The 17,050-nt window shown below is 36.7% G+C and overlaps 1 protein-coding gene across 15 annotated transcripts in view; it reads left to right on the top strand.

The window, feature by feature from the left end:
* Window positions 1–3,401: 3,401 nt before the first annotated feature.
* The window catches only part of FUBP1 (far upstream element binding protein 1), a 34,033-nt gene continuing 20,384 nt past the window's right edge, over window positions 3,402–17,050 (top strand). For 4 of the 15 annotated variants that reach the window (XM_068540141.1, XM_068540147.1, XM_068540142.1 and 1 more), the window contains exons 1-14: window positions 3,403–3,624; window positions 9,644–9,734; window positions 10,566–10,628; window positions 11,433–11,471; window positions 12,447–12,486; window positions 13,027–13,079; window positions 13,172–13,243; window positions 13,368–13,425; window positions 15,093–15,255; window positions 15,354–15,452; window positions 15,577–15,678; window positions 15,929–16,031; window positions 16,131–16,231; window positions 16,613–16,754. In XM_068540141.1, the coding sequence (XP_068396242.1) occupies window positions 3,505–3,624; window positions 9,644–9,734; window positions 10,566–10,628; window positions 11,433–11,471; window positions 12,447–12,486; window positions 13,027–13,079; window positions 13,172–13,243; window positions 13,368–13,425; window positions 15,093–15,255; window positions 15,354–15,452; window positions 15,577–15,678; window positions 15,929–16,031; window positions 16,131–16,231; window positions 16,613–16,754 (1,246 nt within the window). In that variant the 5' untranslated portion in view covers window positions 3,403–3,504. Of the gene's footprint in view, window positions 3,625–9,643; window positions 9,735–10,565; window positions 10,629–11,432; window positions 11,472–12,446; window positions 12,487–13,026; window positions 13,080–13,171; window positions 13,244–13,367; window positions 13,426–15,092; window positions 15,256–15,353; window positions 15,453–15,576; window positions 15,679–15,928; window positions 16,032–16,130; window positions 16,232–16,612; window positions 16,755–17,050 lie in introns of all 15 variants that reach the window. The other 11 variants (XR_011073539.1, XM_068540139.1, XM_068540150.1 and 8 more) reach the window with 8 other exon arrangements.

Raw genomic sequence — 17,050 nt, 5'->3', positions numbered from 1 at the left:
TCTATGTTTAATAAAGCCAATTTCCATTTGATAGCACTTCCCAGTTTCTGAAGAGCTCACAGAGATACCTCATTTGAGGATACCAATGCAGGTTATGATCATTATGTAGATGAGAAATCTGAGACACCGAGTCTAAGTTCACTTGACCAAGGTCACAAAATCAACTAAAATGTAGAGATGGATTGTTTTCAACATTCATTCATTCAACAAATATCTAGAATGCTAAGACTATGTGTTAGGGACTAGTCAGTGGTAGAGACAGACAAGGTCCTTGCTCTCCAGCAGTTTACAATCTAATGGAAGACAGACAATAAACAAGTAAACACATACGACATAAGATAATTTCCGATAAATTCTATAAAGAGAACATGGTAATTGGAGAGTGACTGCAGAATGGCACAACAGAGGTCAGAGATGGTCTAGGGAGATGACATCTGAACTGAGACCCAAATGATGAGGACAAATCATCCATGTGAAGGTCTATAAGAACATCTGAATCAGGCAGAGGAAAATGCAAACATAAAGCCCTAGAGGCAGGAATGTTCTTGGACAGCAAGGTGGCTCAAATGGAATGAGGAGCAGGAGTGTTTAGATAGTAGCCTGATTACATGGCGCCCTTAGGCCATTCCAGAAGATGGGATTTAAAGTGCAATAAGAGAGAAGACTAGGTGAGATGATCTGATTTATGTTTTTTGTTTTTTAAATATTTATTTATTTATTTATTTATGGCTGTGTTGGTTCTTCGTTTCTGTGCGAGGGCTTTCTCTAGTTGTGGCAAGCGGGGGCCACTCTTCATCGCGGTGCGCGGGCCTCTCACTATCGTGGCCTCTCTTGTTGCGGAGCACAGGCTCCAGATGCGCAGGCTCAGTAATTGTGGCTCACGAGCCTAGTTGCTCCGCGGCATGTGGGATCCTCCCAGACCAGGGCTCGAACCCGTGTCCCCTGCATTGGCAGGCGGATTCTCAACCACTGCGCCACCAGGGAAGCCCTGATTTATGTTTTAAAGAAAGCTTTTAAGCTGCTATATGAAGAAACAATTGTAATACATTCAAGTAGAGGCACCCTTGAGCTTCAAGAGTACTGGTAGTGGTCTATTTTTTGCAGAACATTCCTGGAAAGCAGATACATGGGTGCTTGTTACATTTGAGACATTACATATATATTATATACTTCGCTGTATAAAATTTCATAATTTTTAAAAGTAAATTGTAAAGATGTAAGGGTGGAAGCAGAAAAAACAACTAGAATGCTACTGTAACAGCCCAAGACTGAGGTGATGGTAACTCAGGAGTAGTGGACGTGAAAAGTAGTGGAATGTGGAATATACCTCTGAAGTAAGGTAAATAGGTCTTCTTGATGGAAAAATCAGGGGCAGCGATCAAGGCTGACCAGTGGTTCTCATTGTGGAGTGATTTTATCTCCTAGGGGACACCTGCAATCTCTGGAGACATTTTTGGTTGTCATAATTGGTATAGGGGGTTCTCATATTGGTACAGGTGCTACTGGCATCTATGGATAGAGGCCAAGGATACTGCTAAACATACTACAATGCACAGTAGTGCTATAAAATAAAAAATTACCTGGCCATAAAGTGTCAATAGTGCTAAGGTTGAGAAATCCTGATCTTGACTGATTCCAAATGGTTCCCATCCTAGAATACCCATACTTCCAGGAGACTCTACCAAAAAAACTAGAAATGGAGGTCTTTACTTATTTTCAACGTTTAGAGATAACTAAACTTGTGGTATACATGAAACAAAGTTTATTTCTTTGGAGGTAAATTATATCACTCTGTGACTAACACTATGTTGATCAGGACTAACTGGTATATGTCTAATTAATCAAATATGAAAAAATCAATTACTGATTAATAAATGCCATTTATTGCACAGACTTTCTCAAAGCACAGCTGAAGAAATCCTATTTAGCAATACCACCCAACACTGCTTATACAGTTTTTCTTTTTACCAGTTACGCTTAAATCTGTAGTCCAACACATTCACTGCTTTTCCAAATACAAATTCCCCCCAAAATCGAAATAGATGGCTATGCATACTGAAAGACATAATCAGAGCTATAAATGGATAAGATGGTAGGAAAAGTTAATTATGGGAAAATGATGGCCCACTTGTATCTGTGTGCATGTTAACTGTTATCAGACTTACTTTGGGCCTTGAGCAAGTGGATACATTAATTTCAGGTATAAGGAAGACTGCAGCACACGTTTCTCTTAATTACTCTAAGACTAGCAATGGGAAAAGTACTCTTTGAGACCTAACTCACTAAACACAAAATACCAAAGTTGGTAAAGTTCATTTTACCTCATTCTTTGTTACCTAAAGGGAAAGAATTTTGGGGAAAAATAAAATCACTGTGATCGACTCCTAAAGCATTCGAATGGGTCTGAAACTACTACCACTAATGCAGTAAACTACATGCCACGATATGCTCCAGAAAGAAATTACCTGGTAACTTAAGTAGATAACAAAAAACAAAATAATCAACATCATCATCATCTAGTCCCGGGGTGACAATACAAAACATTAGAGTTCTCACAAGTTGCGGCTGAGGGAAACTATTTCGAAGAAGCCACAAAGCCAATTTTGGTCAAGAAATGGACGCTGTTTCTTATCTATAAGTACCTCAATAAAACTGGCCATGGATACATAACGATACTAGGTTACTGAGTCTGGCTAAAACTGAATTTTAGGAACAATTACATTTTAAAAAGGTAAAGAAAAGGGCAGTCATATCGTCACAGCCTCATCCAAAGAATTTACACAAAAACTTCTAAATCAGCTCGAGAACTAATGCCTCCGGCCTAAATTCATCCCCACTTGTGACAAAACTCAAAAGTGACAATGTAGAAGTAAAATGCAGGGACACTTTACTACCCTTAAAAATCATGCCCCGTTCCCGCTATGCCGGGCGGACGTTTTCGGGAGCATCACCGCGCGGCAGCCAAAGCGCGCTTCTCCCAGATGCCCTCCCGGCGGCACGCTCTAGACACTGTTGTGCCGCCGTTACGCCTATCGACGTCCCCAACTTCCCCAATGGTACACAGAATGACCCTCGGCGGAAAATCCACCCATTCTACCTCCCTGAGGCGGCGACCGATAAGAAACTACTCCTTTCCTCCAGCCTTTCAAAAATTTAAGCAGACGACGGCCAGCTCACCAGTCTCATCCACTACCCCAGAGGGATAACCGCACCACCTCAACCCAAGGACGCACATATAAGAGGCGCCAACAGAAACCCCATTCTCGCGAAATCTAAAGACAATTCTCGCGATATCTCGCTGCCTGTCTTTTTCCAGCCCCACCCCCACACCAGCGCGTTGCTTCAAAACATCGCGAGATTTTCTTCTTTCAGTCTCCGCCCCTCTACGGCACGATGGTCGCACAAGAATGTGATACAGCCTCGACGGCCGCCATTTTCTTTCTTTCTTAGCAGTTGGCTGAGAGGTCCCTGCGAAGAAGCGGTAGCGGCCACTGTAGAGTAGGCATGGCAGATTATTCAACAGTGCCTCCACCCTCCTCTGGCTCAGCTGGTGGTGGAGGCGGCGGCGGTGGTGGTGGAGGAGTTAACGATGCTTTCAAAGATGCGCTGCAGAGAGCCCGGCAGGTAAGTCTGGACCGCGCGGCGAGACCCCGACAGCTCACGGTAATTGGCCGCTGGCTGAGTAGGCCGCTACTTCTTCGCGCATGAGGAAGAGGAAAGAAGTGCCCTTCCGCCCTCTGAAATGTGACGAGACTCACGTTTCCCCACGTTGGTAATACCGAATAGAGGGTGGAACTCGGTTTTGTGTTCTTGGTGTCTAAGCCACTTTGAACCCCAACGCGTGCTACGCGAAGAAGGCTTTAGATTTTTCTCCCGTTTCTGCGGTACTCGCGCTTTTTTCTCCAAGGAGTTAGCATTTCCTTTTTCTCGGAGTGAACATCCTCTTCCATGGGGTAAAGCGCGCGTAGTTTTACACAATAGTATGGAAGCTTCTAGTAATGAATTTGGGAAAGGACTAGGGTCTGTCCGCAGGAGCCATGGTAAGGGAGGGGATCTGTCATTAAAGCAGTCTTTAGAGCTTCCAACCCGTTCGAGCTCTCCCGCAATTAATCTTTCGCGTACCATACACTTTCACACCTTCAAAGAAGAGAATTAGAGGAGAGCACTCGTATTCCGGGTTGGAATCCCTCTTCAGGGCGGGATTTACGCGTGTTCTACGGTTCCTTCCTTCTTACTTCTCAAAATGGCTTCAGAGCCATTATACCCTAAGTTTCAATTTGAATCTGCCTCTCAGTTCAGAGTCGTAAACTGACCAGACCTCTTTGTATTACGTAGGTGCGTACATTTGCCCTAAAGGCACCACTTACCCAAACAAAAGCTGTAAAAAAAAAAGTTGTATTCCAGGATTTTATTTGAACTTTACCTTTATTAGATAGTCCCTTAATGTAATTTTAAAACGTGTGATGTTGGTATGGACTTGTGTCTAAGCAAAAGTAAGAATCTTATATTCTCGTTATGACACGATGCGTGTTAGATGCTAGACATTTTTAGAGTACAGTGTTAAGCTCATGATAATCAGAATCCAATTTTGTGGTATGTTTTGATTACATTAGGAGTTCACTTCGTTAACTTATTTTTCACCCCCCGGTTGGATTAAAGGATCATTGGAGTCAAAATCCATAAAATCTGTAGTGATGTAGCAAAGCGCTCATATTTTTATAATGTGAACACATTATAAATAAAAATGTACCTGTACTTGTTTTTAATCAGAAATTTTCCAAGTAGTCAACAGAAGGTCATCATTAACCCTAATTCTGCGATTTATTCACCTAATTCTTATTTACTACTTCTGAACATGTTTAGAATAGTGACTGAAACATTTATATAATGACAGGAAGTCTGTTAGAAGGGTTTTATTAGGTTGGATTGGAAGACTCACCTGAATTATTTTATTCAACCAGCATATTGAATTAATTTGTGACACACACTGTACTGGAGACTTTTTAAATGTGTTAATTGGGTTTCTGCCTTCTAGGAAGCTATGATGGTCAAGGAACCAAAGACAAAAGAATAGAAGTATCTGATTAACGCTTTCAAACAGTAGACAAAATATGGGCACTGTTAATTCATCTATTTGTTCTGTAAACATTTAAGAGTTCTATGAATCAGGTACTGTACACAACACCAGGAAGTGGGGTACCTAACTGCCAAAGTAAAGGACTGATATTTTAAGCAAGGCATTAAAGAATGAGTGAGAGTTTGACCAGTGGAGAAAGAAGCAGCATGTGCAAAGGTATGGGGTTTTTGGGGATGACGGGAACCTAAGAGTGAAGTCTCTGGAGGATAGGGTTGGGTGGGGGAAGGAGGGTGGAAAATGAGGTGAGAAAAGGTACAGGTGGATACAACTTCTGAAGACAATTTTCTTATTTAGACTGCTTTTTTAAATATAGAAATTGTCCTCAAACTATGAATTTCGTGTCCTCTGTTTATATGCCAATAGCTGCCCCAGTGCCCTTTCTGTAATATAATTTACAAGTGTCTTTGCTGTAATTTGATTGTTTCTACAGAATTGATCTTAAATCTGAGATTCTCAAATTTAGCATTTGAGTTGAATTGCCCCTTCTGGTTACATTTGAGAATGCCTTCGTATATTGGTTGTAGAGCTGCTTGTCTGATTATGTAAGTGGAGTATAGGGAAAAGTGCTTTGGCTGAAGGGACAAATTAGGTTAATCCCTGAAATAACTTTTTTCCTTATCTATATTAAATGGATACTGAATTATATTTCCAAAATCTCCATCTAACCTTAAGTTTCTTTTCTTTGTCTAGAGTATTGTGCTGTGTTCTTTGGAAGGAAGAGGTATAAGAACAGCTTCTTGCCTTCAAAGAGCTGCATACTGCTTGGGAAGCTATTGGCATTTCAGCTGGATAGTTCTTTGTTATGCAGGAAAGCAGAACAAATGATTAGGATCCCTGGTCCCTATCTAGTAAATGCTAGTAGCATTTACTCTAGCTGATTGTTGCCATCAGGCAGTTGAGGCCGAGTTGCTCAGTCTTTTTTCCAGAGAATTCTAATAGTTTATTTTTTTAATGTGAAATTTCCAGATTATTATAATATTCTGTGACCTAATCTAGCACAGGGGCACCAGACTGCTTCTCTAGTTTAGAGTTTCCAACCTGTGTACTTTAGAAATTTATATTTGGGTATTTCAAACTGTAACTGCAGAGGGTGATGTTGAAATTCTTTGATTAGATCTTTAGTGATCACACTGATAACAAGTTCTGTCTTTGAAACACTGGAAAATTGAGAGATAGCTATCTACTTTTTTCCCCTTAAGGTTGTATGAAGATAGAAGTGAATCAGAGACTGAGACTAAGTAGAGTGGTAGATCACAGGTTATGCAAGAATATCAATCCTCATCACTTCCCCTCTAAACAACTATTAAATTAGTCGTTAAGTACTTAATTCTTGAAATCTCTGGATAATTGTGAAAGTAATTCAGACTGTATTATGTTTGAATGCAATGAAAAATTTATAAAATAGAACTGTTGACTTTTTACTTACCATTAATCTCTTCAGTGAAAACTAGCATTTGATTGTGTGCCGGGGTGGGGGGGGCATTGTTTGGTTGTTTTTGGTTTTTTAACACATTTTGAGATGGGATAGCAAAGCTTGATTATGATAATAAGCAAAGATTTCTGGGCTGTAAAGAGGGGACAATGTTAATAAAGTGGTGGGCCAGTAATATTTCTAGCCTCTTCACATTTCTGGTGCATAGGAATTGAATCCATTAGGACCTTGCCCATAGTAGGTACTCAATATTTATTGAATTGAATCAACAGATATCTTTAATGAATTAAAGCAGTAGTGAGATTTTGTTCTGAAAATAATTATGTTCTTTCAAAGTGTATGTCTTTGGCCAGTACAAATAAAAACCTGTTAAATTTTTTAAATTGAATATTTGAAGTCTTGTGAACCTGCTTTATAGTTGAATTAAAGTGTGCTGATTTGTTCATAGTAACTGGCAATTTATATGCTACATATTAGGCTCTGTGCTAAGCATATTTATATTCATTTAATTCTCACAACTATTCTACAGGGTAAGTGTAGAAACTATTTATCTCTTTTGTACACAGAAGATGAATGAGGCACAAAATGCTTAAGAAAATTTGGCAAGGACACAAAGCAGTAAAACCAGAATTACCACTGACCCCAAATCACGGTTGGACCCCAAAGCCTAAGGAAGCATGTAGACTGAAAATTAGGAGATAGTCATTTTGGGCATTTAGGTAATTACTTCTGAAAATCAGCTTTTTGTGTGTTGCTGTTTGTGGTTTTGTTCTTGTCGTTTTAATCTTTAAAATCAGGTGGTATGACTGAGTAATCTCAAATTTCCTTTCAACTCCAGAATTCTTGGTTTCTAGGAATAATTGATGAAGAAAGGTGGAAAATGCTAAAACATTGAAAGCACAAAAAATATTTACTCATTTGAGAAGTAGGGAGGGTCCAAATGGAAAGCTTGAATTTTTATTGTAAATTGAAAATCAAAGAAGTTACCTACACTTAATTCTACTAGTCTCATAAGAATTTTATATAGTTAGAGGTTGGATTTTAGGAATTACTGTTTCTCTTAAATTCTGTGAAGTGACCTAGGAAGTGTATGTTTTCTGTTGATCTTGGAGAATTGATCAAATCTGTTAGTATTTTTTCTAAAAGTTCTTCTCTAATGTTTTTGTATTGGTTCTGAATTTTTGAGATGGTGCTAACTGGTTCTTCTGAGTGAACTAAGGATCAATTTTATTTTCGGTTGGATATTTTTAGAACTATTCAGTGGATAGGGAGGTATAAATAAATATCCTTTTTCTGTGCAGAAGTTCCTTGGAGCTCGAGGAGTGCTGCTTTGCAAACTCAGTGTTTATAAAAGCTAACTGCAGAAGGTGTTACCAGCCTAAACCATTTTCTTTCATTAGTATTACTCTTTCCTTGGACCAGAAATATTTTCCTCATAACATCAATGCCTAGCAGTATGTTAAATTTCCTAAGGAACAATTCAAATGCTGATTGCTTTAAAACTGAAGGGTGGAAAAGCAGTTTTCAGGTGTGATGAGGAAAACTTTCAGAAAAGAAATAAGATTTTAATTAGATCAAAGATTCGAATAAGGTTTTGAGAAAGTGAAAGATGATTAAGATAGGTTAGAGTGACCAAAGCTATAGAGTCAGGAAATATATAATTGTATACCTTTTTTGTTGAGCATTTTTATATTTAATCCTAATATGCTTTGTGGTGGGTGTTTGCATTTACAGATGAGAAAAAGGGAAACCTAGGAATCCTAGGAAATACATTTGGTATATGGGAACTGATACATGTTTAGGACTTACGTGATACATATTGGGTTCAAGTCGTTGAATACGCTTATCCTTTCCAGTTTTCTAATTATAATGAAGCTTGAGGCACTTGGTTTAGTTCCACATCAACACCTTTTTAGAAGAATTCCAGTCACCAAAAGTTTCATTTTCTGTTTAATTTTTATTATGGATAATTTCAAGCATACTCAGAATTGAAAGAATAACGTGATGAACTCTAATGAGCCCATCACCCATCTTTGGTGATTACCACTTTTAGTAACTGCCAAGGAGGTGTGTAGAAATTGGGACTTCTCCACCATTCACTTACTATGTAACATTGATTAAGTTATCTCTTGAGATTTTTTTCAATTGTAAAATGGATATCTATCTCACTGAGTACTCTACCTCATAGAATTGTTGTGATGATTCAGTGACAAAATGAGTGTAAAACATTTATTATAATATAGAGTTTGGCCTTTCGCTAGCACTCAGCAATTTTAGTTCCATTTCCCTTTTCATAGAAAAATGCAGTAAATAACCCCTGGTTGTGCCCCACTTATGACTTGAGACTGGTGTTTCTTATACGATGTTTGCCCACTCTAAAAGTTAAGTCTCTAACAATGAAATGAGATGTGGTTCTATAACAGAGACTTTCTTGGACGTACAACTTCCTAGGCTTCCTCCACACCTCCTCGTTTCCTTAGAAAAAGATTGTCCAGCAGAAGTATAATGCAAGTTAACATGTTTTGTTTAACCCAACATATTTAAAATATTACCATTTTAACGTGTTCAATATAAAAATTTTTGAGATGCTTTACATTCTTTGTATTTGTTCCAAGGTTTCGCTATCTGGTGTGCGTTTTACACTTGAAGTACATCTCAATTTGGACTAGACATATGAAATACTCAGTAACCAAATGTGGCTAGCATTTTACCTTGTTAGACAGCACAGCCTTAGCATGTTCACGTTCTCCCTATACCAACACATAGAGAGTCATGGGAGAGAGACATGGTGAAGTTAGAATTAGGATCCATATTTTCCTCAAAGTTATTTGGTCAGTCTTCTAACGATTCTTAATTGATTACTTCTTTGTTCTTATAAAGATATATCAGAAGCAATTCCAGATGATGAATTATTTGTTAACTCTCTGAAGTTATTAATGATAGTAATAAATCGAACTGTAATTTTAATTTGTCTATCAAATTAATTTTCTTATGTGATAGATATTTAGCATATATTAGGAAATAATGTAGTTATGATGCTATCCTTAATGACGGTGTGTTTTTTGTTTTTTAAGATTGCAGCAAAAATTGGAGGTGATGCTGGTACATCACTGAATTCTAATGACTATGGTTATGGGGGACAAAAAAGACCTTTGGAAGATGGAGGTAAGTTATAGCCATAAATATTTTAAATTGTTTTACAAAAACAGAGTTTAGTTGAAGTGATTTTCAGTATTTTTCAAATGTTCTTTTTTTGAAACATTGCTTTTATCATAAGGTTCCTAAAATTGTAAGGGTTATATTGGCCTCAAAAGGAGAGGGGGGAAAAGAGACCTAGACAAGGTAGGTAAAATTTGAGTTAACCAGCCAGTTTTGTCTTACTAGAAAACATCATTTTCCCTCTTTTAGGATTGTGCCAGATTGATAGTTTGCACAGACGACTTGTTAATATACTGAAGAAAACAAAAATACAAAATGTTTAGGAAACATTTCATGGGTTTTTCTCATCATACATGAATTAATCTGAGATGCTGTATTCTCATTACTTTGTTATTTCAGATTTCACTTTAAAGGTTGAAGTTGCTATAGTTTGCTACTTTAGTGTGTTGCAGGTTATACCATTTTTTGTTTGTTTTAGTACCTTGTTTTGTGTTTCAGGTTTAACTCAAAATGTGGCTTAAAACAGTAGATAAACAGTGCCTTGTATTTTTTAAAAACATAATTGTTGAACCTTCTGAACTTAGAAGTCTGCACATATTTTTTTGTTTTAGATTTGATGTATGAATTTTGATACATTTTCTTTTTGCCCTTTTTTTTTTTTAAAGGAGGATTCTGAATGAGCGTATAGAATGTATTTGTAGCTTTTGACCAGGAGTACTTGGTTTCCTTTTATTTAAGTGTCTTTCACATTTATAGTGAGGTTTTAATATACAAAAAAAATGAGCTAATGATGCTTCAGATGTTGTATGTAATGTATTCTTTTTATTTTATGTGTAGATGGCTCTTGGACAAGTCCGAGCAGTACAACACACTGGGAGGGAATGCCCTCTCCTTTTAAAGGCAGGAATTTTTATTTATTACCTGTGTTCAGTATGTAAACGTGAAATAAACCAGTGGATTCTTAAATGGACACAAATATTTCTTGGATTATGTGTCTGAATTTTTGTTGCACAACATTCTGATGTTTAATCATTTAAGTTTGAAGGGGGGAGGAGAACGTAGTACTTTGAGCTGTAGGTTGCCTATTCTAAGGTACGCATTGTATTCATGTGTGTAAAGGATGTAGATAAAGATGAAGTCATGTAGTTGTTTGAGTTTCTTTTGAAGTTTATGCTGTGAAATGTTTGGTTAGGAACAGTAGAACAGTTTAGATTGAGATTGCCTTGTAATGTGATTTTTTACTTATTTTGCATAGCTTTGTGTTCACTGTCAGATACACTCAACTTTTGATATGTCAAATTTTCACATTTTGATAGGTTTTTTTCCTTCCAATCTTCAGTTCCTACAGTGGGAAGCATCATTAGACTTTAGCATGTGATGTTTTGCTAAGTAACGGACTAAATACTTTGTCTTGTATCATTCTAAAGTGCTTAACATATATTAAGGTCAGTGATTTGATTCAGTAAAAAAGAATTTTTTTTAATGTCTGTGCATCTTTTAAACATGAAGAGAATGAAAGAAATGCCGTTTTCTTTCGATCACTAAGTGTTTGGGTTGATTTTTGGCAGTTTTGGTTCAAATGATAAACCATATCCTCAGCTATTTCAGTAAATGTTTATATTGGTATTCTTGATTGGGCATGGGGGAGCTAAGTCTTATGTTTGTACTTATTGGCAAAAAATTAAAAGACTCTTAATTTTGCAGATCAGCCAGATGCTAAGAAAGTTGCTCCTCAAAATGACTGTAAGTATTTATTTTAAATTGGGTTAAAAGTTAAAGTAACTGGATTTTAATATTAGGGCTTTGTTCCTATGTTTTGTTGGGTATCTTTGAAGTTAGTTGAAGGCCATGAATTTTCTTTTTGTATGAATTTATTTGTAAAAATATACCTCCTATCTCCCACTTCAATTATGGCCATGTATCAGTATAATTTAAGATTTAGTTGCTAAGTCATTTTACTTGTTCAATTTATTTTATAGCTCTGTTTTTGAAGTACAGTTGTCATATATTTCATTATGGTTTATCATTGAATATTGAATGTAGTTCTCTGTGCTATGTAGTAAGAACTCATTGTTTATCCATTCTGTACATATTAGCTTACATCTGCTAACCCCAACCTCCCACTCCATCCTTCCCCCAGCCCAACACCACCCCCCACCACAAGTCTGTTCTCTGTCCACTAGTATGTTTCTGTTTCGTAGGTAGAATCATTTGTGTCAAATTTTAGATTCCGCATATAAGTGATATCATACGATATTTGTCTTTCTCTTTCCGACTTAGTATGGATATCTAGTTGCATGCATGTTGTTGCAGATGGCATTATTTCATTCTTTTTTATGGCTGAGTAGTATTCCATTGTATATACGTACCACATCTTCTTTATCCATTCATCTGTCGATGGACATTTAGGTTATTGCCATGTCTTGGCTGTTGTGAATAGTGCTGCTATGAACATAGGGGTTATAGCTCCATTTCTTAATCTTGGCTTATGCTGCTTGAAAAAGGACAGTTATTTCTATGCTATTGCCAATAATGTCTGCCGTTTCACTGAGTTTCTTGCCCACTCTCAGTGTTAAGTATTCTGCATAAAATTTTGTGCTCTTCAGGGTGTTGTCTGTGTGTCGGGGAAAGATTTTGGAATTGCTTAAAATGATTATATTGTTAAATATATGTCAATTAAATTAAATTAAATTTTCACTTTATTTAATTTTTTGGTAGCTTTCGGAACACAGTTACCACCGATGCATCAGCAGCAAAGGTATAGTCAAATAAAAGCTTTTCAAAGGGCACTTTGCAAGTTTTAGTTGAACTGTATGTGAAACACAGCCAAGGTAGTATATAGTGAATATGTGTCTGCTTTTTTTTTTTTTTTGGTATATATAGCTCATTTCCCTTGACTCAAATAGGTGATAGCAAATGATCTGTTTTCTTGAGTGAGATAACGTTTGTAATTTGAAAGGATGGGTGGAATTAGCCACACTTCAGAAGAACTAAGCTGAATTAAAATAACTGTTAAAATGATATCTCCTGAACTGCAGCCCCAACTCCTTTTTGTTCGTGCCTTTAGACTGTTCCATCCACCATACCTTCCTCACTTGATGTGTATGACCTTAATTAAGATACTGGGTTTAACTACTCAGGCCCTGTATTTTGACTTTGAGTATTTTAAGTATGTGCCTAGAAATCTAGTTTAAGCTATTAGGAGCCATTAGATTTCCATTTTTATGTTTACCTTTTATTTGTAAACAAATTATCTATCTTTCTTTGAAGGAAAATATTGGTTTCTGTTATTTCTTAGCAGGTCTGTAATGACAGAAGAATACAAAGTTCCAGATGGGATGGTTGGATTTAGTAAGTAATCTGATTTTTTTAAAGCTATGAAAAAACATAATCAAAACATACTTTAAAATCTTTCAGCAAATAATTTTCTTTTTTCTTACTAGTAATTGGCAGAGGAGGTGAACAGATCTCACGCATACAACAGGAATCTGGATGCAAAATACAGATAGCTCCTGGTAATGTTATTCTCTTGCTATTATTTTCAAAGTGACAAGAAAACTAGCATTTTTACAGTTGCTAGTGAAAATGATGCTGTTAACATTTTCTTGGCCTAAGATTTTTGTTTGTTTTTAATTGTAGACAGTGGTGGCCTTCCAGAAAGGTCTTGTATGTTAACTGGAACCCCTGAGTCTGTCCAGTAAGTACGAAAATCATGTTCCAGCCCTTCCTTCCTACTGAAGGATATTGTCCCTGCAATTGAACTGACTTTCTTCTGCGCTATTACTTTTCCCCTTTTTTAGAAAATTTCTAACAGCATATAAACATGCTTGAAAATCCCTCTAAACAGAAAACCATCCCTAAACCCCACATTTCTAATTCTCTGCTCTGTTTTACAAAAAAAACTCCATAAAAGGTGGTAGCTTTGCTTGAATCTTCAGCCTTGATTTCTTTCCCTAAATTCCAGATTCATATCCAACTGCTTCCTTAGTATACTGTCCACTTGAATGTCTACTAGACACCTTTAAATGTTAAATTTCAAATTGTTAAAAACAGAATCATTGTTTTCCAGCCCATGCTTTTTCTTTTACTCAATCTAGTTCATCTCATTTCAGTGTATGAAAACTCTTGTTTTAATACTTTATCTTTGTCTAAAGTCTCATTTATCCATAAGCATTTTTTCCTTCCCAATTATTTGGAATTCAGCCTCTTCTTGTCACCTTCTATACTGTCACCCTATCTATGACACCATTCGCCTATATTACAACAATGTGTCTCCATTCTTTTTAGCCTTGTCTAATTATAGACATACCGATCCTTTTAAAATATGAATCAATTCATATCACTACTTTGCTCAAAGATCCTCTAATGCTTTCCCATTTAGAGTAGAAGTCAGTGTCTTTATTATGACTTGGCTTACCTGCCATCTTTCTCACTTCATATTTTACCATTCTTCTCCCAACTCACTCTGTTCTAGCCCCATTTAGCCTCTTTTCTATTTTTTCAGCACACCAAGCGTGCTTCTCATTAGAGTCCTTTGCACTTTCTGTTTCTTCTCCCTGGAACATTTTTCCCCAGATATTTTCATAGTCACTCCTCTACTTCCTTCAGGTCTTGGTTCAAATGTCTCCTTATCAGTAAGGTCATTCATCTTTCTTTTTTTTTTGCCCTGCTGTGCGGCTTCTGGGATCTTAGTTCCCCGACCAGGGATCGAACTTGAGCCTGCTTCAGTGGAAGCGCAGTCTTAACCACTGGACCGCCAGGGAATTGTTCATTCATCTATTTTGCATAGGATAGCATCCCTTCACATATATACACACAACCTGTCCTCCTTATCTTGTTTTGGTTTTTTTTATAGCATGTAACAAATGACATGTTGTTCCTTTAACCTGCTATTTTTACTTATTTGATGAAGTTAAACCATGCCAGCAAGGACCTTGTCTTTTTATTTCACTGCTGTAACCCCATTACCTAGAATAGTACCTGGCATATAGTTGACATTTCTTAAGTATTTGTTGAATGAACAAATAAATTTTAACGTTTGAGTAACCAAAGTAAAGGTTTAAAAAGTAAACACATTGTTTAATTTTTGGAAGAATGAGCTTTATTCTTTTTTTTTTTTTTTACTGAGCTTTATTCTGAGATAACTTTAGAAGTAGGGTGTGTCTTCTTGGAAATTTTGGACTATTCTCAAAAATATTGATTATATACTGATACCTAGAAAATTTATTGCATGGTTTCAGTCTTTGACACTCATGGCATTTTCTTTTAATTGTTAAAATTTAGTTTTAGGCCACCTTATCCTGAATTGGGATGGGAGGAGTACCTGATTATATTATTTTGTATTGACTATTAATTTGTTAACAGATCAGCAAAACGGTTACTGGACCAGATTGTTGAAAAAGGAAGACCAGCCCCTGGCTTCCATCATGGTGATGGGCCAGGAAATGCGGTTCAAGAAATCATGATTCCAGCTAGCAAAGCAGGATTAGTCATTGGAAAGGGGGGAGAGACTATTAAACAACTTCAGGTATTACTATGTTTGTAAAATGATTACTTTTTGTCTGTTTTGAGCCCGTTTCCTTCCTGTCCCCTTTTGTTAATAAAGCTGATTTCTGTGATTAACAGGAACGGGCTGGAGTTAAAATGGTTATGATCCAAGATGGACCTCAGAACACTGGTGCTGACAAACCTCTTAGGATTACAGGGGACCCATACAAAGTTCAAGTAAACTTAAGTTTATATTTTACAAAGAGGGATTTGGGGTGGATGGCAGAGGGGGAACACATGCATGAATAATTATAGTGTTTTGAGACACGATTCCTAAATTGGGTAATTTTTTCTACTTCAGCAAGCCAAGGAAATGGTGTTAGAATTAATTCGTGATCAAGGTGGTTTCAGAGAAGTTCGAAATGAGTATGGGTCAAGAATAGGAGGAAATGAAGGAATAGATGTAAGTAAAAATACCAATTTAGAAGTGGTTGAATGCTAGTCCATAAATAAAATAAGGTTTTTCCTGTTTTGTGTTACATAGCCTTCTCTAACATTGTACTGTCTTTCCCCCCCACTTTCTACCTTAGAATACAGAATGTGTACTTTGTATCTTGCCAGCCTCTTTGATATAAATATAGTACTTCTATGGTTTGGGGCAGATTAATTTTTCAGGAAATGGCTTTCCTAATGCTTAGTCTTCTCTGTGTAAGGTCCCCATTCCAAGATTCGCTGTTGGCATCGTAATAGGAAGAAATGGAGAGATGATTAAAAAAATACAAAATGATGCTGGTGTTCGAATTCAGTTTAAGCCAGGTGAGTACATATATTTATTTTCTAAGCGTTGGTGGCAGTTACTTTTGACACTAATTAATTTAATGCTAAATTAATCCAATTTGTTTCCTTTGTTTGAAGATGACGGAACAACACCAGATAGAATAGCACAAATAACAGGACCTCCAGACCGATGTCAACATGCTGCAGAAATTATTACAGACCTTCTTCGAAGTGTTCAGGTTTGATAGAATGTTAAATTTTCATTGTTTTGTTTTGTTTTCATTTTAAAAATATTTTGCTTCATTAAATGTGAAAGTTCCCCTCCATTTTTTTTTTATCAGAATCTGTTTGGTGATACTTTATTAATAGCTAGAAAGTTTAAATTGCTTTAAGGTAAACATTTTGGAGCAGGACGGCAGCTACATAAGTGCACTACTTTATTCACCACGGCATAAAAGGAATAAATGGTGGTGGTCATTTCTTGATTATTTGGGCCAAGGTGTGTCCCAACTTCTCTAAACTTCTCATTTAGGAAAATGAAAGTTGAGGGAAATAGATGTGTAATAATTTTACTGTGGAAAGAAGAACATATTTCTGACTTTGTCTTTCCCCTCTTTTAGGCTGGTAATCCTGGTGGACCTGGACCTGGTGGTCGAGGAAGAGGTAGAGGTCAAGGCAACTGGAACATGGGACCACCTGGTGGACTACAGGAATTTAATTTCATTGTACCAACTGGGAAAACTGGATTAATAATAGGAAAAGGCAATGTATTTAAAACTATTAATGTGTGATTAATAATTTAACGGTTCTGGATGCTATTTCTGTTGCTGTTGTAAATGAGTAGCAATAATTTTTTTTTGGCTGTGTTTTAGTAGAAAAGTGTTCTTATGCTGATCGTAACACCTAAAGCCTAAATGAAGGGCTTTATATGTACTTAAATCAAGAGTGGGATTTGAATCACATTGGCTTCTAGAGAAGGGAACCAACAGTATAATTATTAGTGTAAGAAATTTTTTTTCTGATCTAGAAAGTGGTTAGTGTTTTTGTTTATTTTGCTG

This window comes from Eschrichtius robustus, chromosome 3 (genome assembly GCF_028021215.1).
Source record: "Eschrichtius robustus isolate mEscRob2 chromosome 3, mEscRob2.pri, whole genome shotgun sequence".
NCBI lineage: Eukaryota > Metazoa > Chordata > Mammalia > Artiodactyla > Eschrichtiidae > Eschrichtius > Eschrichtius robustus.
The sequence above is the reverse complement of the archived record's forward strand: the minus strand, read 5'-3'. Positions and strand labels throughout refer to the sequence as shown.